Genomic DNA, 26,070 nt, shown 5'->3' with positions numbered 1-26,070 from the left:
AGTGTTCAAACGCGGGCCACCTACCTAGAGGTATTCGTCCTACTTCCGCGAAGGAAGATACTACGACAACTTGAGTGATTTAAGTGTAGGTAAAGAAGAAACAAACGAGCATCATGGCGAGAAAAATGCTTGGTTATTTACACTTGATGGACAAATGTCACTGGTGTTCAATATGGAATGAAAGAAATCCTTGATGTAGAGGATGGCCTTTCGGCTGATGATAATCGCTTAAATACTACCTCTGGTTTTACTAACACAGCTGCTGTAAGTCGTTACATCAGAGAAAGCTTGTCATTACTTGTTTCCCACACCACACGTGATGGCCAGTAACGCAAAGACAATGATGCCCAGTTCCGCCTGGTTATAATCACACTCTTTTGGCGTGGTTATCAGGCCTTTCAACTTTTGCAGAACCACCAAACACTGGAAATGCACGTTGATTCTCTACTCCGCACAATACCTAACACTTGAAAATCCATCAAGGGATGAAGCTAAGAAGGCACGAAACAACAAAAATAAAAATATGATTGCTCATTGAAAACCAGTGATGGTTCACTTCTTCCCCCTTTTCTACACGTTGCCGGCGGCTATCTCCTGGATTGAAAGCGAGTTCTCCAGATGAGATCCACGCTTGTTGTTTGTGGGAAACACTTGATCACTATCGTCTGACTCGTTTGCATCATCGATAGTCTGCGAATCGTTCGGACCACTCCAGGTATTGTACTTTGAGGAGCCAGAAGTGGCCGAATCACTCTGACACTGGCCATTTTCATCCGAAAATCTGACCTGATGTGTTCTCAGCACCAATGTTGTATCACTCTTGACCGAACTCAGGTCGGTAATTTTGATTTCTGGCACAACCGCTTTGTTCGAAATGGGGATAGACGACTGACGACTGGACTCTGGCGAGTATGACCGCGGAAAGGAGTGAAAAGAAGCATCGTTGAGAGAGGGAGAGCTGAGTGGCGTCGCAAACTTGTCAGTGGTAGCTGATGAATCCCCTCCACGACTTCTGGGGAAAGTGCCTGGCATAGTCAAATTCCGATGACTGCCGGCATTGGACCCATCAAGTTCAACATCGGAACCAACAGGGAGAGTTACCCAAGGTCTGGGTCCGTCTTCCACCTCATTCGACACCAACCGCTTCAGGCGCCTGATTTCTCGGCCTAATGCTTCGAGTTCTCGATAACCAGCCTCGGTGGGATGGAGTGCAAGCTCTGGGTATTCCAGTGTGGCTCTTGCTTGGTCAAGATGCGAATCCCCGCACGAAACGTCTGATGATCTTCGGGAATGAACAAGCTTGTCGAGGCCGGATTTGAGAGCCTTTCCGAATTTGCTTGACATTGAGTTCTTCTGTCTGTGACCCATGACCCCGTTATGTTGGCGGTTGGAAATAGCCCCAGAGATCGCGGTCTGTGTAATCTCTTGGTTCGGCGGTTTATGGGAAGCTATTCGCTCGGTCCGAGCTTGGTCCGTATTTTCGTGGTCCTCATTTCGTTCTGCACGGTTGTACGAAGGAAACCTTGCCCATGCCTCTGGAAACTTTCGAGGCCTCTGTATCTCGGGTCCTGGGCTCTCGAGTGACGATCTGCGCACACCTGCGACGTTCAAAACATTATCGCTCGGCTCTGGATTGCTTTCAAGTGTCTTGGCAGAAAGTTCAGTGGAAATGGACACGGGACTGCTGCTTTGATCTTGGCCACCAGGGCGCGCTCCTGGGTACGGATAGGGGTAATAAGTTTTGGGTGGAACGTCAAATGGTCGGTAGTCGCTATGTCTCTTTTTAGTACCTGTATGGCGTCTCCAGATTTCCTCTCTCACAGCAGATTGCCAAAGCTCTACTGTACTATCATCACAGTCGGAGAATGGAAACTCGCTGCTTTGATGGAGCGTTTGCGGACCAACATCACTGAGTGCAGATTTCTTGTGTCTTTGCGAATCAACCGGGCGTGATGTAGAGGGCAATGGAGTATTCTGCTCGCCGTCTACCTGACCGTCAAAGGAAGCCGGGGTCAGTTTGACACGTCGAGGTAAGCTCAAATGTAATCTCGCCAGCAGTGAGCGCTTCGACGGTTCGGCGCGTAGTTTCATGGAATCGGTCGGTTTATCGAACCTTTTGGAGATATTGGACGGTGCCCCATGCCCTAGATGAAATCGAGCAAAGCTCCTCTCCATTATATTTAGCTTTGGTACCGATTGACGTTTGTTGATGGTATCTGATGCCACGCCCGATGAGATTAGCTCGGTCTGAGTGGCGGTGCCTCCATCAGTAGGACTATCGAGCGAGCTCCCTCCCGTGGCCATGTTCGAATGGCTTTCACCAAAAGGGTTGGACGGAAGAAGCCCTGTAATCTATTAGCATCCGAACAGAAGTCGTTCATGGTGGACTACTCACATCGCAGTGGTGTCGCTGAAAGCAAGTTATGGGGACCCATGACACCTGACGGTAGATGCGATGAAGAAGTTCCTGCGCTAGGATCGGCGCTATGTCCAGCTGAGGGATATGCCGATGATGGGTTGCTGATGAGGCCAGCCTGACCGTTAGGCTGTCTGTGTGATGTCTCGGTCCCGTATGCAGCTGTCTGATCCGAGCTACCATGTCTCACAACATACCTACGGACTGTGTTCTGTTCCGACTCGGTATTTGCAGGAGATTCCTCAGGAGTGTTCAGAGTCTGTGTAGCAAGCTGCCGATGGATATCCATGTCATGAAGATGGACAATCTCAGGACGTTGAAGACTAATGTCACCGCCAGGGTGGTTGGGAATCGAGCTGCATCTCTTGAGCATGACCACTTTAGCCTGTTCCACGCTTATTTCGGGATCACCGTCTCTATCCGAAGACCTACCCAAGGAAAGTGACGGCGAACATGATCCAAGACCCTGGCTTCTGAGCCAAATACCCATTGGTGACTGATCCAACACGCATGGAGTTGCATTCCCAGGAGTGCGGGCCGAGGAAGAGCGTGGACGAGTCTCTGACTTGGACCGGCGTAGTAGCGGTACTGAACGTGAGGTAACCGCCCTCGAAGCTGCTGCTTTGAGGGAAGACTCGGCATCTTGGGAGGAACCATCTTGATCGATGAAGCCCAGAAAGTCTTCGAGTTGAGTAGCGCTGTAAGAAAGCCTCCAAGAGCCCAAGGAGGAAGTGTCAATAGTATTGGAATAGCGCTGCGGAGCCAAGACCGGAGAGGCTGGCATCTCTGGGAGTGAACTGCGTTCTCGAACTGGCTTCTGGATAACCGCAATTGTTGGATATTTGAGACTGTTTACTCGGGGGCAGCTGTTTTCCTTGTCTGAAAGGGGAGCCGCCTTTCCTGGTGCAGAGACATCGGCACTGGACTTTGCAATGGACGAGGAAGTCGTATCGGAATGTGCCTCTCCTTCCTCTTCTTGGGCTACCGAGAACTCTAATGCATCACGGGGCCCTCCACCCGGAAGGTAGTCAGGCGAAGAGGATCTGGGTGGTGGCAGCACAGAGGAAACCTCACTCCGAGACCGCTCGTGGGATTGCTCAATGCGGAGTTCCTCTTGTATCCTTTTGTGCATCAGTCTCTTGAGCTCGGCCCGTCTTTGGATTTCCTCTTGGCTGGAGCCAACAGCTGAGCGAGACTTTTTCTTTGGCAAGGAGTCTTGGGACAAGTGACGACGAATATTCTCTCTGACAAGCTGGAGAGTGCTGGTACTCTTGCTTGGCTCGGTCGATCTGCCTGGTAAGTCGTCCTCCGAGTCTTCAACCACGAGATCGCTCAAGTCGGCTGGCCCAATCGGAACGATCACAGAAGATGTTGCCAGCTGCAGCGATGTACCAGACTTGCTGGAAGAGTCTGGATAAGCGTCAACGGCCAGCGGAATGGCGATGACTGGGTTGGATGTAAGTGGTCCTGCAACAGGTAAGCGAGCAGGAGGAGGAAGTGGCGGAAGTGCACCCGAGGGTTTCGGGGTTTGATTCCTGGGGCTCGGTGTCGACGGCGTCACTGTTCTGGGAGGGCGAGGTACCCCACAACAGCAGAAGCCCGTCATGGTCCAGGCTGCTATGTCGAGATGGAGCAATGGATCATTGGCTTTTCTTTCGCATGGGTGAGTGGCCCTGCTGGTGTTTTGAGGCTTGCTAATGTTGCAGTGTTTCCAAAAAGGGAGTGTTGTAGTTTTCGCTGTAATGGGCTGGACAACACAGGGCCATCAAGACCCACGAGAAGCAGATCAGGGTGAAGATGCGAAAGGGAGCAGCTCCAACAGCAAGACGAGGGGTGGAAGAGAGACGAAGCTGACAAGAAGAGCAATCTGAAGCAGTCACACAGAGCGACAGGTCAAAGGTGACGGGCGTAGATGCAACATTGGTCCAATTTCCTGGGAGGCGTGGTTCGAGCTATTCCTCTTGACGAGGAAGGTGAGGTAGTGTGTAAGTAGGTAAGTAGCGAAGGTGCGGAGGAGGGGTTCAAGGTTCCTCAAGCCCGGGCAGGTTCCGAATCAATCGTGCGACTCTGGATAAGGTAAGACTGGACCTGTGATTGGATTACTACCTACCTCTACCTGAAAGGAAAGGAAAGAACCTTAGGTTCAGTGATGATACCGAGTACCTACCTTACCTCTAGGGTAGGTTGGTAGTGTGATGGATCCCATGTTGGAAATCTTGAGGGTCTGATCCATCATCACTCTTTCCCTATTTGCTTATAACTTTCCTGCTTCACTGCCCCTGCTTCAGTAGAGAGGTTGCCTGCCTTGAGCGGTAAGACATCTGCAGCGCTGTGGAAGGTGCAACAACTTTAACAACGTGAACGGCAAGTGCAGCTCACCATGGCATGGGGTAGAGATGGAAAAACGAAAGTCGCGTGCTAGCATTTGCGCGAGTCACAGACCTGCAACACCAAACCAGCTGCACCCAGTATGCCTTAGCTCGTCTAGCGATATTTCGCCATCGTCCCGGGGCGGGAATCATAGAGCGTAGAGGTAGCCATCTCAGTTCGCCACGGCTGGCTTGTAAATAGGCATGTTCTTGCCTCCATCAAACACCTTCCCGCTCCCATCATACGGCGTATTCCACGGCACTCCATCTTCAATATGCCACGTCTTCTCGACCGCTGGCAAGGCACCCTTTCCACCAGCACCCACGAGCCTCCAATTTGGGATCGGGATAGGCAACCAGCTTTCGTTGTGTAGAAAGCCCGGATAAGACAACGAGTTGTTGAGTGTCGCCAGGTTCGTCGGGTCCCTGTTTCCTCCGTACCTGGCCGTCTCCGCCGCGAATCGGAACACATTGGCTCCGACGTCGTACCTACCCAGATGGGGCAGTCCCCAATTGTTTTGCACCGAAGACAGGATGCTGTAGTGCGTGTAAAAGGTGTCGTCATGTGTGCCCCTGAGCTCCTTGGGGACGGCATTGCCCAGCAGCAGGGAGACAATGTGGTTCGGCTCCCCGTAATTCTCGGACTCGTCGAACGTGAGCAGGATGAGCGTCCGCTCGTCAAAGGCCTTGTCGTCCAACAAGGGCTTCAAGAACTCATGCGACCACTCGGTTGCCGTCTCAAGCGACGTGTTGTGTCCGTCATGCATCATGTTGGGCGACATAAACACAAATTGCGGCACTCGCTTGGCCACAAAGTCGTCGTGGAATTCGTCAAAAGACTGCAAGCAGAGCAGACGCGTTCCGTTGGCCGTGACGCTGTCAAACGACACAAAGGGACTGAAAGATAACGGGTTAGTTTGGTGTCATGGTGACATGAGAGGGGGAGAGGGGATCTTGTGCAAGGTAAGAAGGTGTCGGTTTACTTGTGCTTGCGGACATAATCCCACCCGCCGTTGTGCGTGGAACCATCGCTGTAGTTACCCATGAAGCCGGGGCCGGGCATGTCCTCAAAGTATCCGCCCCATGAGATGCCACGGGTATCGAGCAGGTCAACTACCGTTGATACATTCTCCGGGACTCTGACTTCGTAGTCATGATTGAGTCCGAAATAGTCACCGGCAATGGCAGCGAGATAGTTTGGCTGGCTTGGGTGTGTTTGCGCATAGTATCTCGAGAGCAGGACTCCCTGCTTCTTCAGGTCGGCAATGCTTTTGTCTACCGCAGCCTTGGCAAAGTCCTATGGGAAGAGTCAGTGAACCTGTTGATGGAAATATATCAGGTCAAGACGACTGGACTGACCTGATTCTCCAGCCAAATGGTGATGAATCTGTCAAAGACCTTTCCCTTGACAACGTTAGCTGCAGCGCCCACAGTGTGCAAAGCTGCAAGGCCGCAAAGGGCGAATAAGGAATTCCGCATCGCGAGGCTCTTGTTGGTGGTCTCTTCTGCATACGCCCACTTCCTGATCAGGACTGAGTGGTGTGAGATAATCTCAGTCGATCCTTTCGCATGCTCTCATGAATCTCGTGATAAAACGGTAGGAAAAACCACGTCGCCGTCGGCAGCAGAGCACTTGCTGCCAAGCATCCTGCAAGATTCTGGACCCATTGTCGGCCGCCTTACCACAGCTGTGTTAATGGCGGGTTATGGCACAGCATGGTGCATTTACGACTCGGACAGCCGACCCCGACCCCGAGTCAGTCGTTCCTGGTTGCCGGTGTCACCTGGGACACTTTATGATCTACACCGAAACGATCCAAAAGAGAACATGGAACATTATCGTGCTATCGGAGCTCACAGTGAACAAGATAGTATGATCTTTATCCCAGAGATCACTCCATCCATGCTCTGTCGTGACCGTTTCTCCGAGAAGCGAACCTGAAGAGTGGTCTCCCTCAACCTGAACCCCTGGACTGGACTTCCATGTCTCTAGTGAACGGGATATCTCACCTCAAAAAGATCCAAGACAAGGACGCTAACAGATCTACATTGGGTTTCACCGCCATTACTGTTAACGACAAGGCCTGATGTCGTCATTCTGACTGCCCGTTTGGACCCCTATCAGGCACACTTTCCAAGCTGGAACAGCGATCCCCTGTAACATGGAACTGGGCAGCACTGACTGACCTGCACTGCACCCCCCGCATTGTATTCGGTTCCATGCCCCAGATCCAACCCCCCCCCTCCCCCGACAACCTGAAGTGCCGTCCGTGGAAAGATCCATCCATCCGCCCACAGTCGCGTCGTCGCGTCTTCCCCCCTCCCCCCCCCCCGCAATTAAGGAACATTTTCCAAAACTCCCGTCCGGCTTGCTCCTTTCCTGCTCGTCGTCAAATGCCTAACCCGGAGTGCCATTCCGCTCTGTAAACAACTGAAGGAAAAATAGGAGGGGAAAAAAAAAATGGCATCCCAAAACTTCCTAGGAGCCTCCATCACGGGCGGCACCCGAGAAAAGACGTACTTTGAGCAGCAGCGCGAAGCACTGATTGGGGAAATCGCAAACAGCTTTGAGCACGTGTTGGCGAATATCAACAAGCTGAACCGCTCGTTGGAGGCTGTTATTACTGTATGCATTTTTGTCTTTCTTTCTTTCTTTCTTTCCACTCGCTGCTGCTCGTCTCGATTTTTTATGCAAGTCCAGTGAGTCCGATGACTTCAGTTACTAACGTGCGTGACGTTGCGACGATAATAGGTTGGCAACGAATTCTCCTCTGTCGAAGCCCTCTGGTCGCAGTTTGAAAATGTCATGGCCAAAGATCCCTCGGAGACACAGGGACAGCAGCAGCAGCAGCAACAAGGACAGCAACAACAAGCCGAGCAAGGAACAGCAACAGCACGACAAGAACACGGACAGAGACGGGGCCAAGAAGGACGACAAGAAGAGGATGATACCAAGATGGAGGTGGATGAGGAGGATAGCAAGATTAAGATGGAGAGGTGAATCGGGCACACGGAAGGAGATCCAAGGACAACATGTCACGTCCGAAGAATGGACGCCGGACAGCTGAACTCTGGATTGGACAAATAATCACACGGAAGGATGGATAAGATACCCAGGCAATTAGGCCAATGCGAAAGCATTCAAATCAATTCAAGTAAGAACTATTAACAGTTCGGTTCACAGATACACCCCGAGGTACGACAGCCATCGCACATGTGGATGATCTCAGGCCAAGATGCGGCAAAGTATTTTATGATTTTAAACATCTATCTGATGTACCAAGATGTCTCCTCGTCTATAAAGCGAAAACTCAGTAGGAAAGGATTTGAGTAGAAGCAGATCGCGGAGGAAAGTTTTGCTCTTCCACCTCTTTTTAAGACGTCGTACCCATGGGGAAGCTGGGGTGACGAGATGCTAAGATGGATTCGAAAACCCGTCTCGGCTAAGAATGGTGTTTGTTTCTTCCTGTCTGCAAGTTGCAAGTTTCAGGCGTTGTCGGAAGAGCATCATGGGGGTCTTGTTGGCAAAACCCATGGCGTTGTAGTTCGTCCTTCAGGGTATTGTTCTCCAAGCCGACCCTGTACGGCATCCCTCCTCTTGAACTGAGCCTTTTCTTTCCATCATTGGAGTTTCCAGGCACAAATTGTTTGGTCCTAACATTGAACTTTCACGGCGCCAATGCCTTGTCCCAAGTCGTTGTCTCATGGTTCATGACAATCATCATATCCGAATCAAATCCTCAGACTTGTTCTGCAGGTAGAAACCACGACGTTAAGCATGATGCCTTTCATCGAAAACGCCAAAGAGAAGGGGGGTATGCATGTGCGTGTGAAACGCTCAGTGTGGCTTACTGTCCATTCCGAGGTAATCTGCGGCAACGACGAGCTCAAGGCAGTTCTCGACGGGGATCTCCATATCAGGAACGTCCTCGCGGTCACGGTATTTGTACCAGTAATGGAAGTACTCAACGACCTTTTCAAGGATAACGCCACTAGAGAAGAAATGGTTAGCAACTGGGACTTGGCAAGCCGAGATAGGTCAAACGAGCAAGCGGATTTGGGTTCGTGAAAAGCTATCAGATCAAGTGTAGTTGATAATCAAGCAGGCCATGCCACCCTTCTTGAAAAAGAGAAGGCTGGTCTGTCATAAAGAACGCAGCAAAATATTTTTCATCACGCAGCTTGTTGTCTCGGAGAGCCAAAAATGGATGGGGATGGGGACGGAGGAGATAACCTACTTGATGTCCTGCAGCTCGCAACGACCGGTCCTGGCCTCGGTCATGTTGTTACGCAGCATACCTCTAATGTAGTCACTGCAGAGGGTCGCCTCGCGGAGCACAACAAACTCGAATCCATCCTTGGAGACGAGGGTGATGTACTTGCTGGCGCCGCCGTTACCGTTGGTGGCGTCCATTTTGTGTGGGTTGCGCGCACTTGAGCAGCTTCGTTTGTTGGACCGGGTAGAAGATGAAAATCCTGACAGGATGGGGACTGTGCGTGATTAGTAGCAGTCAAATACCGTACTCTTCCCTCGTTGATTGTTATTGTTGTTCTGACGAGGAGTGTGTAACAGCAAGAAAGAGTTTGCGGTTGTTGCGCCTCAACGCGTGCCAGACGCGGTTTGGGGAACAACGGGCAGAAAATTCAGAAGACAAAGTGAGGGGCGGGGAGTGGAAAGTGGAAGGGGGATGGAAACCGAAGAACATTAGAAAAGCGGCTGACGACAGCCCGTGCACCACTTCCACCTACCACTTGCACCTGCAGTGGGTCCGCACACCCCGGAGCTGATGAAAAGCCGGCCGGCCGGCGTGCAGATGGTGGAAACGCTTTGTAGGTAGTTACTTAGTATTCTACAAGTGACGCACAAGCCACATGATTTTTGCCCAAGCTCATCCTTGAAGCTTGGAGCTTCTTTTCTTGGCGAAGCCTGGTCCCGTTCCCGCTCGTGCCTGTTCGTCCAGTGTCTGGACGGCAAAGTGGGTCTTTTTCCCCTTACCAGCCTCCCAGCCTCCTCGAGTTCCCAGCTGAACATGGCCGAATCTGTACATGTGGCTATGGATGATAGGCCTCCGCATGTGGTCTCGGGAACGAGAAAAGACGCACACAAAGGGCGTATTGAAAACCAATCTCGTTTTCGTCGGTTATTCCTGCGCGGGAAAGCGGTGCGATAGAAGTTGAGACGATGCCCACAGTATCATGTTCCGTATGATGTGCTGCTGCTGTTGCGACTCGCGGATTCGGTACCTGCATCAAAACAGGCTTTCTCGGATGCACTTGAGAGACGCTCCGACGATCGACCAACGCGACGGATCTCTTTAGTGTAGGGTGGACCAGACTTGTCTTTTCCGGACCAATTTTAGCACTGTTTTCTTCCAAGGCCGAATTGCTGTTTTGAACAAGGCTGTGGTCGTTCTGCGAGGTAGGTCGTCTGGTGCGACTCAGACTGCGAGTCTGCCCGAGTGTTCCATGTGTTGAGAGCAGCCAAAGTTGTGTCATTGCCATGGAAGCTGTTGAAACTAAAAGTGAACCAAGGACGGGAGCCAAGGCAAAAGGGGAAAACCGTTGCCCCGCCGACAGTTTACACTACGCTACACTACACTACAAACCCTCCTGAGTGCTGCTGGGTGCCCTGCCCTGCCTGTGCTTGCTTGATTGCCTTGCTTGACCACCACCTGCCTGACAAGGGCCTCCATAGTACAATATCCACACCCACCACCACAACCTAAGCAAGTGGTTCAGTCCACTCGCTCTTAACCTTGTTTCTCACCATTCCCATTCGACGGCTCTTCTCCAACAAGAACCCCTCGATCAACATTGATTGACCGCCGCGACACAGGCACGGAGGCCTAAAACAACATCTCTCCCAATCTCCTGCTACCAACCATACTGTGTGCCGACTAACCAAGTGCTTGACCGCCTTGGCCGCCGCAATCCGCATTCCTCGCAACACAACACAAGCAAGCCCCCCCGTCACAACCTCAATTCGCGCTTTCCCAGCACCTTTTGCGACTCCCCAAAACATTCGATTGTGTTGTTGCATCGTCAGTCACCACTCAGTTTTGGCCGAGCCGGAATCGCAAAAAGTCAGACACGACAACAGGAACACAACATCCAATCTCCGCCACTCGCTCCTGAGTTGCCTTCGTTGCGCACTTTCACCCAGACAATTTCCGCACTGCCGCTTTCTCCCAACTCGGTGTGAGTAAGCTCGTCTGCCTTCAGTGCTGCTTTGTTTTGAATTCCTTCTTCACATTTGCACCACAATCTTTGTTTGCCTGCCTACCCAAGGTCCCCCCCACCGAAGAATCACCAAAAGAAAAGAAGAAAAAAAAAGAGAGAGAGAGAGAGCAAGCAACAACCAAAAAGCTCCCAACCCGTTTCCGTTCGTTGACGACTTGTCGTTGTTGTTGTTGCTGTGGTTGGCTTGAGGAGAGGCTGTTTGGGAGAAGCGTACGAAACGCCGTACCGTTGCCGGACGCTAGACCACGCCAACTTTAACGCCGTCAGAAACGAAAGAGTTACGGGAGGGGGCGGTGACCGAACACCCAAAAAAAACAAACACCCCTAACTCTCTACATCCCTCACCTCACCTACCCGCAAAATACACACGTCAGCCTTGTTAGCATGTCGTCGTCAAGCAAGTTCCGCAGCTCACACCACTATCATTCGCAGTCGGTGTCGTCAATCCTAGGCAGGCACGATAGCACCAGCCCCGGCGCAGAACTCCAACGACGACCGACCACCACCTCGTCCTACACATCCTCTGGTAGCGCCAGCCGACGAGTACCACGCGACAACGGGACGAGATCGAGCGATGGGACAGTGAGTACCATGATGAGCACCACATCGTCGACCGGAAGAGAATCAGCAGCAACTACGGCCATGACCGAGGGCCCGGCCTACTCCAAGAAGGTGGTGGTCGTGGGCGATGGCGGTTGCGGAAAGACATGTCTCCTGATCAGTTATAGTCAGGGATACTTCCCAGAGGTATGACGTCCCACCCCTACAAAGGTATCGCTTGGGTTGGCGCTAACCGTGATTAATTTCGCAAACAGAAATATGTCCCAACCGTCTTTGAGAACTACATCACCTACCCAACGCATCCACCGACCGGTAAGACCGTCGAGCTCGCCCTGTGGGATACCGCCGGCCAAGAGGAATACGACCGCTTGCGACCGCTTTCATACCCAGAAACCGACCTTATTTTTGTCTGCTTCGCCATTGACTGCCCCAACTCCCTCGAGAATGTCATGGACAAGGTGAGTCTTCATACCGTCTTTTACCCTTCCTTTCACCTACGCTCATGCTAACACACCTTCCCAGTGGTACCCCGAAGTCCTCCACTTCTGTCCGTATACACCCCTTATCCTCGTCGGCCTCAAGTCCGACCTCCGCAATAAGAAGACGTGCATCGACATGCTCAAGACACAAGGTCTCACCCCCGTCACCACCGAACAAGGACTCGCCGTCGCTAAGAAGATGGGCGCTCAGTACATGGAGTGCTCATCAAAGGAGATGAAGGGTGTAGAGGAGATTTTTGAGCAGGCCATCCTCACAGTAGTCGCCAACGACAGGAAAACACTGGAACAGGAAGCCGCGAACGGCATGCTGGGTGTTGGCGCGGGCTCGGGAAGCGGAAAGGGCAGCGGAATCTCGTTCAGCAGTGGTGACAAGGCCGGTTCCGGGATAGGGCCCGTCAAGGCGGCCGGTGTGGGTGGCACGATTGTCCCGAAAACGAGGAAGAAGAAGAGAAAGTGTGGTATGATGTGAGGAAACCAAGGGAAGGAAAACAAGGGATGAACAGCAGCTATACAGGATTCGACATCCACACCCACTCTACCAAGACCGAGCCGAGCCGAGCTTGACAGCCCGCATAGCGCATACCGATACCATTACCGATACCGCTTTTGCAACGGATGGAGGACACAGCTCTGGATGGATGAAACGGTTTGGATGGTCTGATGGTTGGATTGAAACCGACCGAGGAGGATGTGATCGAACAATGTCGAATTGGCGATTGATGCTTGCATAGCGAAAAGCAGCTGGGTCAATGGCTATTACATGGCGAATTTGGTGTTGTTCGTTTGCTGTAAGGGAGTACAAGGAGGGGAAAGGAGGCAAGAAACATGGTGACAAGGGAAAGGAAGGAAGACGAAAGGGGAAAGGGGAGGGAAGGTAATGACACCTGACTGGACTGGCATGCATGCATGATTTGCAACGAACTACAACCACACACTTACACACTACACTACACTTACTACGGCTACACTACCTTATTACTCGTTTTATTTTCTGTCTTACTTTCTGTCCGTTTTCTCTTACACATTTTCTTTATCATTGCAGTTAGCTTCTCTTGTTCCTGTTTTGGTTTTGCTGCTACCTCATCTTCTTTTTACTCATCTAGAGGAATGAGGGGAGGAGCCTTCTCTGTTCTCGTCGTATTCCCTGCCTAGGTTTCACATGGGGGAACATTTCTCATGCGGCGATGGCGGCATAGCATAAGCGGCGTGCGTGACTCGAAAAGAAAGAGTTCGGTTACTGGCTTGCTACTTCATTTTTGAGTTCCCGTTGGTTTGTACGTATACCTTTCCGTGTCCGTGTTAGGTTTGATACCTGCGTAGGATAGTGCAGTGGAGAGACAATCAAAGGAGAGAGCCGAAGCAACGAATGACAATAGCAAAATATTTGTTATTGGCATTGACGTTGCATGAGAACTTATCCCTGTGTGAGTCAGTTGTAGTAATGAGTCTGTGATGAGATGAACTTTGACAGGTGGGATGACTCCCTGGATAACCTTATGAGATGTCTCTCCTACTCTACTCATAGGTACGCCATATTCATCACGCAGTATTGCTACTCTCCACCCTGCGCACCACTTGATTCGTAGCGTATTCAGTAAGCAAACAGGCTGGAAAATGGAAGAGGGGATTAACCATTAATTTTACATTCAGTATACATCATCCACCACACAATTCATCTACCCACCAGATAAACCACGTATAAAATTACACACCTGTTTCCTGTTACCTTTCAACAACAACTCTCAGCAACGAGGTTGTTATCGAAGCAGCTGCCGATAAAACGCCAATACCTTCCTCGCCCCGACCTCCCAACCTACATCATTCTGGCAATGATGTCCTGCCCCAGGAACGAGTGCGAACCTGACCCCTCTCCCCGCTGTGTCTTTGAATCCCCCTGAACCCTCCACCTCAACCTCCACCTCCACCTCCTCATCCACCGTCTCATTCTCACCACTTCCTACCATCACCCCATCAATCTTCTTCTCCTCCACCACCAACCTCTGATAGGCAGCGCGATACCAGTCTGCAAGCCGTTGCATAATAGGCTGCGTCATGATTTTGTCTCTTTGGCCCGCAATCACAAGGACCCTCTCTTCTTGGCCCTGCTTCTGTTCTTGTTTGGTTGTTGTTTCCTCCCAGCCAGATATCCGCAGCAGTACTTTCTTGGGATCAGCAAAAGACCGGGCCATGCCTAATGGCCAGAGAAGGGACTCGTAGCGGCTCATGAAGGACATGAATCTCGAGAGATACGAGTCGGGGAGGAGGTCGTTGCTGGAAAAAAAGATAAGGCGGACGAGGGAGGGGTGAGAGAGCGGGGAGTTGGGGTGGCCTAAGTGGAGGAGGAGGCGGAGGGCGAAGAGGGGGTCGAGACGGAACCAGGTTAGGTAGATGGGGATGCTGGGTTTGTTAGTTTTCGGACTGGAAGAAGAAGAAAAGGGGGGAAACAAATAGGAGAGGAGAGGAAAAAAAAAAAAAAAACATACGATCCAAACCCAGGCACAGCACCCATCAACACCAGTCCCTTGATCTTCACTCCCAATCCACCCAGAAGACCTGCGCTGAGAATGTACTGCGCCAGACCTCCACCGCTGGAATGGCCGATTAGTACCATTTCCACCTCTTCCCATTCTTCTCCTCCCCTACCCTCCTTCCCTTGACCTTTAATCCCTTCCCGGCCCAGCTGCTGCAGCTGCTTCCGCTGTCCCCGCTCCCTATCAACAGCCCATCGAATCCCACTCACCACATCCCCCGTCAAATCCCCCTTGGTCGTCCCGTACACCATCCGCAAATAAGAAGGGTACCAACTCCCGCCGTGGCCGCGCATGGAGATGGCGTAGCAAGGGATATTTTGTTGTTGTTGCTGTTGTTGTTCGGAAAAGAAGGAGAGGTACTCGAGCCAGACGGAGGCGGAACCCATGCCGCCGTGGATGAAGAAGAGGGCTGGTTGTTGGGAGGAGGAGGAGGTGGTGGTGGTGGTGGCGGTATGAAGAATCTCGAGGTCACCGTGGGGGGTGGGGATGAAGGAGCGGGAGATCCCCGGGGGAAGGGGGGGTAAGGGGATGGGAGGGGAAGAAGAAGAGGAAGGGTGGCGGAAGTGGATGTTTTGGTAAGTGAGGTTGAGGTTGAGGTTGAGGTTGAGGAAGGACATTTTGGTTAATGGGAGGGAGGGAGATGTGAGTTATCAAGAGTAAGAGAGGAAAATGCGGTTGTTGGGTACTGTATTCGGTCTTCGAGCGGGGAGTTGCTGATTTATTGGATTGGGTCGGGCTTCAGAGTCAATGGTATGAGACCAAAGAAAAAGAATGCTGATATCGTCGGAAGTAGGCCTGGAGATACCTGGTCATCACACCTGGGAGTCTGGCGATGATATATGCTCGTGGTGATTTATATATATATATACCGAGATGCGGCTGAATCCGGCAGTTGAACCCCGATGACTACCCGGGCAATCTCGGGGACCGTTCCGGGCTGCTGACAAAAGCCATTCTTGGCTTGGAAAAGGCCATCTATACTAGTGACACAACCTTATAGCGACTGGCTGCGGGATATTGCGATGTGATGTAGAAATAAAGTCAAATTTCATACGAGTGTAAGACTTGGTGTCTGGATGTTTGACAGTTGAAAGGACAACGGAAAGTCGAGACGGGGACGTACTTGTATGAGGGCCGCGCACTGTTGATAAGTGGGTCATTCCCACACTCAATCGCCTGTGCAGTCTTGGCGGACGTGTGTGTGTACACGCACACACGACTTTTTGGCAAAACGGACTATCGATAAGATTTCGTTTGCTTATATCTCTACCAAACGAAGAGATAAAAGAAAATGGACTCAAATTTTAGAATCGGCGTACCTAAGACTACTAAGACAATAATCTTTTCTATAGTATAATTGAATTTCTTCATCTTCGTCTTTCGTTTCGATGGTCCGTTTTGCCAAAAAGTCGTGTGTGCGTGTACACACACACATCCGCCAAGACTGCACAGGCGATTGAGTGTGGGAACAAGAAGTTTGATAGTGGGGAAAACTGCACGGCACTGTGAGTGTTTGAAGTGCAGGCAACTGCAGTGAAACTGAAGAACCTCAACACCAAAACCATTGAACTTCTCTCCAATTTCGTCAACCTCATCGCCTGGGTCAGGGATACCAAAATCCATCACTTGAATGTTCAGAAACTCACGCCGAATTCCCCTGGCTTGAACACAACAAAAAAGAACAATCCAAAGGTTTTTCCATCGGCCACCCTCGAGTCGCATCGCCATGAGTATCGACATCCAGACCACGACCCAACAGGGCGTACGCATTGCCGTAGAGGGTTGTGTGAGTTTTACCATCTCCCCTACACCACCAGTTGACTGAACCCAATCCTAACGCCAATCCCAGGGTCATGGCACACTCAACGCCATTTACGCTGCCACTGAAAAATCGGCCAAGGAGCGCGGATGGGACGGCGTCGACCTCCTCATCATCGGAGGCGATTTTCAAGCCGTCCGCAACGCTGCTGATCTGAACGCCATGTCTGTACCCAAGAAGTACCGCGAACTCGGGGATTTCCACGAATATTACAGCGGCGTCCGGAAGGCGCCATACCTGACCATCTTCGTCGCCGGCAACCACGAGGCTGCTTCACACTTGTGGGAGCTGTACTACGGCGGCTGGGTGTGCCCTAACATCTACTACATGGGCGCCGCCAATGTGCTTCGGTTGGGTCCCCTGCGCATTGCGGGGATGAGTGGTATCTGGAAGGGATACAATTACCGCAAGGCGCATCACGAGCGCCTACCATTCAACGACGACGACGTCAAGAGCTTCTACCACGTCCGTGAGATCGATGTTCGCAAACTGTTGCAACTGCAAACCCAGGTGGATATCGGCATCAGCCACGACTGGCCAAGGGCCATTGAGAAGCATGGAAACACCAAACACCTCTGGAATATGAAGCCGGATTTTGAGAGGGAGTCGGCTGATGGATCGCTGGGAAATCAGGCGGCCGAGTATGTGATGGATAGGCTGAGGCCACCTTACTGGTTTTCGGCACATCTGCATTGCAAGTACTCGGCTATCAAGACGTATGATCTGCCGAAGGAGACGACTAGTGACGGAGGAGAGACAACGAAACCAGAGGAGACAGCCGTTCCTCAGCCCCAAGAGCAGCAACCTGCACCAGCGGCCGCGAACCCTGACGAGATAGATCTTGACATGGAGGACGAACCCGCGCCAGCACCCCAGCAAACAGCAGCACCCGTAGCGACCTCAAACCCCGATGAGATTGATCTCGATGACGATGAAGTTGCGCCTACAGCGCCTTCACAACCTGCTCCCACATCGGCAGCCCCCGCTGCCGCCGTCACCGAAGAAGAAGACCCAACTGAAGCCCTCCGCTCTCTCCTCCCAGCGTCCTTTTCGAATCCCAACCCCCAATCCTCTTACAACGCCCAACCCCACGGCGGCAACAGCGGCAACAAGCCCAAACCCGGCCAACCGGTTCCCCCAACAATAACCAACACCACCGTCCGCTTCCTTTCCCTCGACAAATGTCTTCCCGGCCGCAAATTCCTCCAACTAGCCGAGATCGAACCCATCAACCCTTCACCCAAAGAATTACAACGTCCCCTCCGCCTCTCCTACGACCCAGAATGGCTCTCCATAACCCTCGCCTTCCACCCTCTCCTCCGCTCTGCCGTCGGCAAACACTGCCCTTCGCACCCCAACGCCCCCATTCCCGTGGACCTCGGCGAAGCTGGCTACAAGCCCTTGATCGAGGAAGCGAGAAAATGGGTAGATGAGCACATTACGGGCGATAAGTTGCTAGTGCCGGAGGATTTTGTGCAAACGGCGCCGCCGATCGATTTGGTCAACAGGCCGGAAACGGGAAATATGACAGATGAGATGCCGGTGGAGTATACGAATCCGCATACGGCCGAGTTTTGTCGGCTGTTGGGGGTGGAGAATTATTGGGATGCTAGTGAGGAGGAGAGGGAAGGGAGGAGGGTGCAGGGGCCGAGGCCGATGGCGGAGAGGTTTGGTGGACGTGGTGGTGGGCATAGAGGTGGTGGACGCGGCGGTGGTGGGGGAGGAGGAGGAGGATGGAGAGGCGGACGTGGAGGGCGAGGAGGTGGAGGAGGAAGGGGAGGAGGCGGTGGTAGGGGTAGAGGTAGGGGACGCGGTGGATGGTAACGGATGATTGTGTGGTGGAATTGTCGAAGTGCACGAGTGATTTGATCTATTTTTGTAGCCTTCTTCCTCCTCCCCGTTCAACCCCATATCAGCACCATCAATACCACGTCTTGCTCCGGTGGCAGGACTTTTCCTTCTGTTCTTTCTCTTGCAACTCTCTTGCTGTTCATGAAAGACAGCGTAGAAAAAAAGCAAAGGACAAAAAACGAAACATACAACACCAGGGATTCGCTGGTCGTCACCGACCCAACTACTAGTCTGGCCCTCACTGGCTTATCTATGGGAGAGCGGACGGGATCCCGAGTTTTCCAGTGGGTATGGTCGTATGTGCTTATCGCTCAGCCAAACTCTGCTTATTACATCAAGTGATGTTTTGGCCTCTTCTCCCTCGCCCCTCAACCGCTTTCCGTTTGCTGCTATTCACGCTTTGTATTTTTCTGTGGTTTGCCGTCAGGATACTAGGCAAGTTAATAATTCAGGGCATGACACCATTTGACTTTGATGGTTTGGCGCCGGTGCCTTTGTGTCGTTGCGCCCAAAAAATTGGTGTCTGGTGTTAAGGTGATGCCCTTGATGCTAGTTGAAGGCTGGTCATTTTTGTTTGGTCCCTCGCCAAGTTCCCTAGAGCCACTCTCTGACTACATGAACAGGCCATTCCATACTGTAATGACGCTACTCCTGTCTGATTGACGTCCTCGGGACTGATGGGTGCCCCACGGTATTAGAAGCCTTTTTGTGCAACTGAAGCAGGAGAGTACGGCCTGGGAGGAAGACTGCAGTGATAGCCATTGCCTGTTCCATAGGGGGCATGTCTGTGTTCTGGGTCCCTCAAGATTGTCGCGGGTGTGTTTCCTTTCCAGAATCAAAACACGCTTCGTCTAACAGAGTATGGCAACAGTAGAGATATGTAGCACATCTTCTGTCCGTTTTTTGTATGTGTATGGCCCTTCTCTACCTATGGATCTCACTGCTTACTTTCGCATGAGGCAGTCATCCGACCATACTTAATGCTGCTTCCTCTCCAGCTCCGCCGCCTTTTCATCATACCTCCTGAAGGCCATATACCCCTCAAAGAAAACGCTAACCATCCACTTCAACCACGTCAGCCCGCCCATCAGAATTTTGTCGTTCTTCGCCAGCCTCGTCCGCTCAAACATGACCATCTCGGCAATATGGATCCCCAACACGGGCCAGAACATGGCATTCACCAACCACTTGAACCCATCCGCGCCTCCTACAGGCCACCATTTCTGCGTGAACTCCCACGCCCACAGGCCCTGCTCCACGTACCCTCCCTTAACAGCTGCATAACAGCCAAAGAAGAAGGCAACACTAATAGCCACGGCGCCATCCCAGAACAGTCTAGGCGCCAGGTACGTATCAATCACAGCACCACCTCCTCCCTTCTTCTCCCGCTTCCCAACCTTTTCCTGCTCCTTCTTCTTCCCTTCCTCCTCGCTAGCCACTCCCTCAACAGGAAGCCCCAACCCTTCCCTGGCCTCCTTGGTCATGGCCACCAACCTCTCCCTCCTCTCCGCCCAGCTCTTCATGGGCGGATGGATGGGGATCGTATGCGCAATTGTCGTCCTGGTTTGGAAAGCGCCCTCTTTGGCGCGCGTCTGCACTTTCAGTTCCGCCAGGGACATGTCGACGAGGCGAAGGTCGACGTCCTCGCCGCGGAGGTCGCGGACGAGTTGGCGGACGGGCTTTTCGAGATCTAGGGGAAGTTGGAGGAGGGCCAAGGGACTGTAGTGGATGAGCATGTGCAGGAGGTCGGTGGCGTGGTCTTTGTTCATGTGGGCGATGGTGCGGGCGAGGGAGGTGGGGTCGATGCCGTCTTTGTTGTTGTTGGTGGTGGTGGGGGTGGGGGTGGCCATTGTTGCGGTGGTGATTTGTTTGGTTTTCTATGTGTTTGGTGGCCTGGTGGTGGGTGGGTTTTCCTTCGTCGAGAGATTTAATTCTTGGCTGGTGGCAGGAGAGGGTTGATGATGCTCAGTATGAAATGGGAGGAGGACGGAAAGGAGAGGTGAGGTGAGGTTGAGTTTAGGTTGGAGCTGGGGGCGCGCTTCGCTGGCACGCTACACAGTTACCAGATGGTCCGATTGGGCACATTACAGGGGAACCACAACTGTGGGTCGATGAGATCAGGGTCAGGTAGTAGGGGTGACCCATGCGCGGGGCTTGCAGGTTGCCGCCGAGCCGCTGATAATTGTTAGTGCGTCCCGCTGAACTGCACTTCATCCCAACGTCGCCTTTCTCGATTCACTTCACTACTATCGTCGCCATGGGCACGGAATGGAGAAAAAGATGAATTGCAGCCTCTATTCTACTTGATAAAGGTTCCCTAGCAATGTCCGACTACCACTGGTCGTCAAAATGAAATGCTGGATCGATGTAGGTGTCTCTCGATCCAGCCTTGAGGGTCTTCATGATCCTTTTCCTACCCTCTTGGGCGTCGATTATCTGGCTTCCCTTTTCCGCGCACAGGACGGCCGCCACATATCGCCTCAGAATTCCACCCCCATCTGATCTCACCTTCGCCTTGTTTGGCTTGGGAATCTCTAAACACGATGAGGAGGCCAGTTGAAAGAGGTTGGCTGTGGCCCAAAACAGGTGTACGGTGGCCGAGAGGTAGGCCCTGATAGGGTCGATCATCAATACTTTCAGAGGAGATTGCGACCTGTTTCGGCTGTTGAGGTAAAGGTTCAGGCTCCCTAGAAGCCCCTTGAGAAGCTTGACTTTCCGAATTTCTTCCTCAATCTTCTCCAACTCCTCCCATAGGGGCAGCGTCCCTGGGCTTATCTTGGCCCTTCTGCGAACCTCCTGGAAACGCTGACAGATCTTGGTCTCCACGATCATGGCCGAAACAATCGCTTCATCGACCTCCTCTCGCAAACTGACTTGCCATTCTGGCCCAGGCACTGTCACCGGAGCACGGCCTGCCTCTTCTATCCAACCCTCTTCATGCATTCGTCTCACCATGTCATATTCCGACATCGTTTCTACTTGAGCACGGCATCGCTTTGTCAAGTCGACTTCCTCTTTCTCCTCTTTGGACAAGGTGATGTCGCTGCAATGGGGGAGACACCATATCGCGGACTTGTCCTTGTACATGGCCCTTGCCAAGACCCTGGGGAAGGAAGGGTGTGTTTGGGCAGAGATCAGATAATGACCATCGGGCTTGCCGACATGTTTTTGCAGGAGATCAACGAGGAAAATTTCTCGGTGACGTACCGCCGCTTTTGCTCGGTTGAGATCGTTGCAGTGTGCTTGGTCTCGTAGCCGCGAGAACCATACTTCTGGATTGGCGTCTACGAATATCTCCAGCGCGACTGTTGACACTGGCAGAGCCATGACGATGGGTATGTGCTGAGTCCTCTGGATGATCTTGAATGGGCCGTGTGAGTATAGGCAGAATTTGTTGGACTCAGAGCGGAAGGGCGATGGTGCTTCAGCGCTCACCATATACCAGCTGGAAGACGGGGCAAACGGTTGTTCTTTATACATCAGCGGCACTGTTTGTCGCTTGAAGTTGATTGTCGAGGGAAACACTCATTGAGCAACCATCGCGGCCTGAATGACATCTTCCACGATCAAGCAACCATAACAATCATCAAACTTGACGGGAGAATGATCAGTGCACGAGGCAAGCATTTAAGCTGAGCGACAAATTGGTTATCGATGCTGCGGAAAAGACGGAACTGAAGCAAACTGCCTGTATCATGAACTGAAGGCTGACCACACAGACACGGAATTGTAATACGCTAACATGCCAACACACGTCAGAGTCAATTATGGACCGAAATCTCGATTTTGTCCTGACTCTCTCACAATCTTTCTACCAGTAAGCTCAAGCTCTCCAGCCTGTCCCTTGTTCCTCTATTCACCTCACAAACTAGCTAGGGCTTAACATTTTGGTCGCATTTTTTTCTCTTCTGACCAGATGCCCAACCAACACATCTGTCTCATCAGAAGCGATCTTGGGGAAAGAAGTCAACAAAAATGAAAAAAAATATACAGCACCTGGGATTCGCTGGTCGTCACCGACCCAACTACTAGTCAGGCGATTAGTGGCTTATCTATGGGAGAGCGGACGGGATCCCGAGTTTTCCACTATCTATGGCCGTATATACTTATTGCAACCAAAACAAAAACCTATAAGACACTTCAAAGTGAGAACTGCCATCGACAAATCCCAATTACCTCTGGTACCACCTCCCGATACTATTATAAACGTAGCTCATCCGGGACAAAACAGATGAGACCGACTAACAGACTAGAGAACCCAGTCCGCTACCACTCGTCAAGGAAAAAAGAAGAAGAAAAAAGAAAGGCCGTTGCAAGACTGTGATAAAAACTTACAACAATTCGAAAAGACATCGGCTAGAGTCCCGATTGGATATGTCTATTCAGCAATTTCCCAGAACTCAACATCAGAGGTGTAACAAAGTCGCTGGATGCGTAGTAGGAGTGGACCCAAGGTATAATGTCAAAGGTCTCACCTATTTTGTCTAGGACGAACGTAGGTATTTGTACAGAGAGGCAAGTCTCCTCTGGTCGGAAACAGAGTGATTTGCCCTTCCCAGTGTGGTTCTCGATGTATCATGTAACTACCAAAGTATCTGAAGAGCATCATCTTTGGAAGCTTGTTGACCAGATGAAGTTGAATACGTACATGACGATTTGGATCCAGATCCACCACCATCTATTTCATCTTTGGGAAATTATCAATTAACTCGGTATGTGGTTGTAAGAATCGATGTTTGGCCACGTTGAAAGTGGACGCGGTGGGCGATTTTGGCAACATGGGAAATTTTCGATTAGGGATTATTGATAAGATCTGCCGTGGAGGTTGAGGAGAAAATCCGGCTCATGTACAGATCAATCGCTCCTTCTTCTGCAACATTCGACAAGAACGGATCACATGGTCTGCATTTAGTCGTCAAATTTTCACCGGCGGCCTCGTCGCCAACAATTCTCTTTGATCAATACATCTTCCGAATTGAAGCCAAACAAAAGGAAGGCCCATGCAATTGTAGGTCACTGAACCAACAGTTTATCCAGGGCGGCTAAGACGACCACCAACACATCGGACAAAGCAGCAACAGAACCAACAAGCCAAACATCAGCGGCAAACACGGTGAGCTAACAGCCGAATCAACACGCACGAGAAAGGGAAATGGATTGACTGACATTGACAGAAACAGGTTGCAACACGATGACGATGACATCTATCTCTTAACGCCCTCTTTCCAACATTGCGAGACCGGCTCCGCAACCGGTCTAAATGAAAGCCTTCCCGCGTATCCTCGAACTGAAGGAAATCCGACGAACGTTTCCGCTGCGACATCAAGACCGGCGTAATTGGCCTTGCACGAATTCCGATAACCGGTCCGACACGTTAAAAATAATAGGTCCAATCATTCCAAACGTGTTCGAAGGATTCGGGGTAACTAGATAACCAGATATAAAAAATGTCAGAGAAGGATACAACATGGCTTCGAAAACGGCTCTCGCGGGATGTCGTACGTTACGAGTGGTTCCACAACGGGTTCCGAATCTCCTGGTGTGGATTCACCGGCTCCCGATCCCTCCGCCTTGTGCTGCTCTGCCTTGGGCTGCTCTGCCTCAGACTCATTGGTCTCAAGCTCCTCCACCTTCTGTGCCTCAGCGTTGGTTTCACAGATTAAAACCAAGGCCAAGTAGTTCCGCAAGAACTTCTCGGCGATGCTCCGCATAACTTCTCGTGCTTCTCGACAGGAGTCGCTGGCAGGCAAGGACCACCAGGCATCAGCCGTAGCCAAGAAAAGGTAAAGAGTGGCGGTTAGTAAGTAAATCGGGAAGCTCTTGCAGCACCTCGTTATACACCCGCCCAAGTCAATGATAAAGGGTCTAACTTCTGTGAGCCGTATATGGACCTCCCCGTCCTTCGGCTGCGTTTCGACAATCTTGGTCTCCTCCGTCAGTAGTTGGTCTCTGATCAGCACCGCCAGCTCCTCAGTCATCTCTTGCATTGACTTTGGCGAGATCAAATCATCGGATAGAAACTTCGCTTTGTCGAAAATGGGCAAGATCAACCCGATACCAACCAGGCGCTCCATAATCGTACTCGCCCCCATTTCTTCACGAATCTTGTATTCCCCTTCTAGTTGTTGAAGATACCTCACGGTTCTCTCAAACTGATTGGTAGTGTTTATCGCGATGAGATACTTGCTCTCAAAATCTTGTACCTCCATGAGCAGCGGCAGTTCATCACGTTTATCGATGACCATCATCTTCGCAAGTACATCTGCGAAGCTTCCGATATCGACTCTGCCCTTGGGTGTAAGGTATGTGGAGGACTTTGGGAAAAGCTGGCTCTGTCCAAATCGCTTTGGACCGAGCCCTATACTTTCAAGTTCAAGGCGATCCTTGACGAGATTGTCAAATTCTTCAGATGGTATGCCCAGTTCTATCCCAGCGAGACCGGCGCTCGGGATCCCTGCCTTTGATTCGACGAGTAAGAGGGACGTTACATAGTTCATGAAGGAATCCCTAACAATAGATTTCAATGATCCTATTCCTGTGATTTTCGGCATTGACGGGTCGGTAGTAACCTCCAAAACCTTCTGTGCTGACCAGAAAAGAAGGTTGCTGACAGAGAGATAGTCCTGGATTGAATCGCAGTCTGCTACTGCCCTCCCCAAATCGAGAACAAGGCGTCGTAACGACTCGAGGTGGTCCTCCTTGTCCTTTTCACCCTTGCAAAACTCTCTGGCACGGCGCGCCGCTTTGGCTACAACGTTTGCCAAGTCAGGAAAATCTTCGACATGAATCAAGTCGTCATATGAGAACTTGTGACTACCGAACGGGCTAAAGTCCGCAACAAATTGCTTCCTTAACCCCTCTTCCATTTCTTGACTTGTCAATTTCAGTATCCGCTCGCGAGCAAGTCTTCGTTCTTGCTCACGGTCGTCTTTAAGGTGATGCTGCTCGTGCCGTGATAGATTCGGTACATATTTATCGCCGCGGTCCCCAGCCATGACTTCGCTCAAGGCCTTTGCGAGTCCGTCGGAGTCGAACTGGCCATCGTCTGTCTCAAACTTCTTGGACAAATGGTGTCTGCGACACAGTAGCCACAATCTGTTGTCCTCCGCATCGGGACTTCTCCCTCGCTCGTCGAGAAGTCTATCAACATCTTCGGGTGGTATATCGAGGGTCAAAGACATGGTTATCGTAAGGGTGAATATGAATTAACCGTGATTTGACAAGAAACAAAAAAAGAACAGCGAATGCGCGGGTCTGAAGTTGACGATAGTCCTAGGCCACTCTGGTCATATGGGAAGACCCAGAGTATCTTTTACTTTATATCTCCTTCATCCTTCCTGTTCGCCGCTGTCCTCGTGGACCATAGCACTCGCCTGCCTTTGTCTAGCATCGTCGCGGACTCGTTAGCCTTAACCTCTTTCTAGCAGGTAACAAAAGGTGTTGTTGGTGATCGGCCAGACAGGCGCGTGAGAAGAGAGCGCGTGGGATCCGGACCAACATGAAGGACCTCCGGAAATACTTCACAGTTGTGGACAAAGGGGCCTCGAACCAACAGCACACGTATTCGACAGGCGTCGAAACCTCTTCTGCCCACTTTCCCAGGGCGCTTGGGTAGAAATCGCTTCCGAAACCTAGTCATACCCAGTAACTGGCATTCTGCTGGTGTATGTCTGGCATAAAGGCTTTTGATCTGAGCTGATTACCTACCCATCAGACACTCAGCAACGCAGTGATGTCAGAAAAGCCAGAAAAGCCAAGTGATCTCTCGAACTAAATAAATCAA

The 26,070-nt window shown here is 51.5% G+C and overlaps 10 protein-coding genes and 2 non-coding genes across 14 annotated transcripts; 3 read left to right on the top strand and 9 right to left on the bottom strand.

Moving 5' to 3' along the window:
• Nucleotides 1-196: 196 nt before the first annotated feature.
• NCU03403 (hypothetical protein) lies at nucleotides 197-4,022 on the bottom strand (the record flags this gene model as incomplete). The annotated part of the gene is made up of 4 exons (XM_951757.2): nucleotides 197-1,715; nucleotides 2,202-2,345; nucleotides 2,396-2,550; nucleotides 2,614-4,022. 4 exons carry the CDS (start codon nucleotides 4,020-4,022, stop codon nucleotides 571-573), a joined length of 2,853 nt encoding a protein of 950 aa, XP_956850.2. The 3' UTR covers nucleotides 197-570.
• Nucleotides 4,023-4,520: 498 nt separating this feature from the next.
• NCU03404 (acid phosphatase PHOa) lies at nucleotides 4,521-6,380 on the bottom strand. Its single transcript, XM_951758.2, has 3 exons — nucleotides 6,145-6,380; nucleotides 5,769-6,082; nucleotides 4,521-5,682 (listed from the first exon to the last, which is right to left on the bottom strand). The coding sequence occupies exons 1-3, from the start codon at nucleotides 6,262-6,264 to the stop codon at nucleotides 4,959-4,961; spliced, it is 1,158 nt and encodes a 385-aa protein (XP_956851.1). The 5' UTR covers nucleotides 6,265-6,380; the 3' UTR covers nucleotides 4,521-4,958.
• Nucleotides 6,381-7,098: 718 nt separating this feature from the next.
• Nucleotides 7,099-7,985, top strand: NCU03405 (hypothetical protein). The gene is made up of 2 exons (XM_951759.2): nucleotides 7,099-7,411; nucleotides 7,538-7,985. Exons 1-2 carry the CDS (start codon nucleotides 7,247-7,249, stop codon nucleotides 7,784-7,786), a joined length of 414 nt encoding a protein of 137 aa, XP_956852.1. The 5' UTR covers nucleotides 7,099-7,246; the 3' UTR covers nucleotides 7,787-7,985.
• Nucleotides 7,960-9,520, bottom strand: NCU03406. Of its 2 annotated transcripts, XM_011395237.1 has the most exons (3): nucleotides 9,024-9,520; nucleotides 8,638-8,777; nucleotides 8,024-8,536 (listed from the first exon to the last, which is right to left on the bottom strand). In XM_011395237.1, exons 1-3 carry the CDS (start codon nucleotides 9,197-9,199, stop codon nucleotides 8,526-8,528), a joined length of 327 nt encoding a protein of 108 aa, XP_011393539.1. In that variant the 5' UTR covers nucleotides 9,200-9,520; the 3' UTR covers nucleotides 8,024-8,525. The 2 variants fall into 2 exon arrangements, with proteins under 2 accessions (XP_011393538.1, XP_011393539.1); XM_011395236.1 differs by having other exon boundaries at nucleotides 7,960-8,777; nucleotides 9,024-9,473.
• A 764-nt stretch (nucleotides 9,521-10,284) lies between these two features.
• On the top strand, nucleotides 10,285-13,509 carry rho-4 (rho-type GTPase-4). Of its 2 annotated transcripts, XM_011395239.1 has the most exons (4): nucleotides 10,544-10,983; nucleotides 11,458-11,772; nucleotides 11,841-12,044; nucleotides 12,109-13,495. In XM_011395239.1, the coding sequence occupies exons 2-4, from the start codon at nucleotides 11,617-11,619 to the stop codon at nucleotides 12,553-12,555; spliced, it is 807 nt and encodes a 268-aa protein (XP_011393541.1). In that variant the 5' UTR covers nucleotides 10,544-10,983; nucleotides 11,458-11,616; the 3' UTR covers nucleotides 12,556-13,495. The 2 variants fall into 2 exon arrangements, with proteins under 2 accessions (XP_011393540.1, XP_011393541.1); XM_011395238.1 differs by having other exon boundaries at nucleotides 10,285-11,772; nucleotides 12,109-13,509.
• Nucleotides 13,510-13,658: 149 nt separating this feature from the next.
• On the bottom strand, nucleotides 13,659-15,686 carry NCU03408 (hypothetical protein). Its single transcript, XM_951762.2, has 2 exons — nucleotides 14,570-15,686; nucleotides 13,659-14,483 (listed from the first exon to the last, which is right to left on the bottom strand). The coding sequence occupies exons 1-2, from the start codon at nucleotides 15,232-15,234 to the stop codon at nucleotides 13,844-13,846; spliced, it is 1,305 nt and encodes a 434-aa protein (XP_956855.2). The 5' UTR covers nucleotides 15,235-15,686; the 3' UTR covers nucleotides 13,659-13,843.
• Nucleotides 15,687-16,165: 479 nt separating this feature from the next.
• On the top strand, nucleotides 16,166-18,506 carry NCU03409 (RNA lariat debranching enzyme). The gene is made up of 2 exons (XM_951763.2): nucleotides 16,166-16,403; nucleotides 16,467-18,506. The coding sequence occupies exons 1-2, from the start codon at nucleotides 16,344-16,346 to the stop codon at nucleotides 18,258-18,260; spliced, it is 1,854 nt and encodes a 617-aa protein (XP_956856.1). The 5' UTR covers nucleotides 16,166-16,343; the 3' UTR covers nucleotides 18,261-18,506.
• Nucleotides 18,470-18,585, bottom strand: NCU15659. The gene has a single exon (XR_897817.1). It is a non-coding gene; the product is annotated as a 5S ribosomal RNA (ribosomal RNA).
• Nucleotides 18,586-19,007: 422 nt separating this feature from the next.
• On the bottom strand, nucleotides 19,008-20,263 carry NCU03410 (hypothetical protein). Its single transcript, XM_951764.2, has one exon. It carries the CDS (start codon nucleotides 20,135-20,137, stop codon nucleotides 19,265-19,267), a length of 873 nt encoding a protein of 290 aa, XP_956857.1. The 5' UTR covers nucleotides 20,138-20,263; the 3' UTR covers nucleotides 19,008-19,264.
• Nucleotides 20,264-20,618: 355 nt separating this feature from the next.
• On the bottom strand, nucleotides 20,619-21,725 carry NCU03411 (hypothetical protein; the record flags this gene model as incomplete). The annotated part of the gene is made up of 1 exon (XM_951765.1): nucleotides 20,619-21,725. One exon carries the CDS (start codon nucleotides 21,723-21,725, stop codon nucleotides 20,619-20,621), a length of 1,107 nt encoding a protein of 368 aa, XP_956858.1.
• A 549-nt stretch (nucleotides 21,726-22,274) lies between these two features.
• Nucleotides 22,275-22,373, bottom strand: NCU15658. The gene has a single exon (XR_897816.1). It is a non-coding gene; the product is annotated as a 5S ribosomal RNA (ribosomal RNA).
• A 1,364-nt stretch (nucleotides 22,374-23,737) lies between these two features.
• NCU03412 (hypothetical protein) lies at nucleotides 23,738-25,468 on the bottom strand (the record flags this gene model as incomplete). Its single annotated transcript, XM_951766.1, has 2 exons — nucleotides 23,738-25,062; nucleotides 25,210-25,468. The coding sequence occupies 2 exons, from the start codon at nucleotides 25,466-25,468 to the stop codon at nucleotides 23,738-23,740; spliced, it is 1,584 nt and encodes a 527-aa protein (XP_956859.1).
• Between the last annotated feature and the right edge of the window lie 602 nt (nucleotides 25,469-26,070).

Source organism: Neurospora crassa, linkage group II, assembly GCF_000182925.2.
Source record: "Neurospora crassa OR74A linkage group II, whole genome shotgun sequence".
Taxonomy (NCBI): Eukaryota; Fungi; Ascomycota; class Sordariomycetes; order Sordariales; family Sordariaceae; genus Neurospora; species Neurospora crassa.
This window is presented reverse-complemented; position numbering and strand designations above follow the sequence as displayed.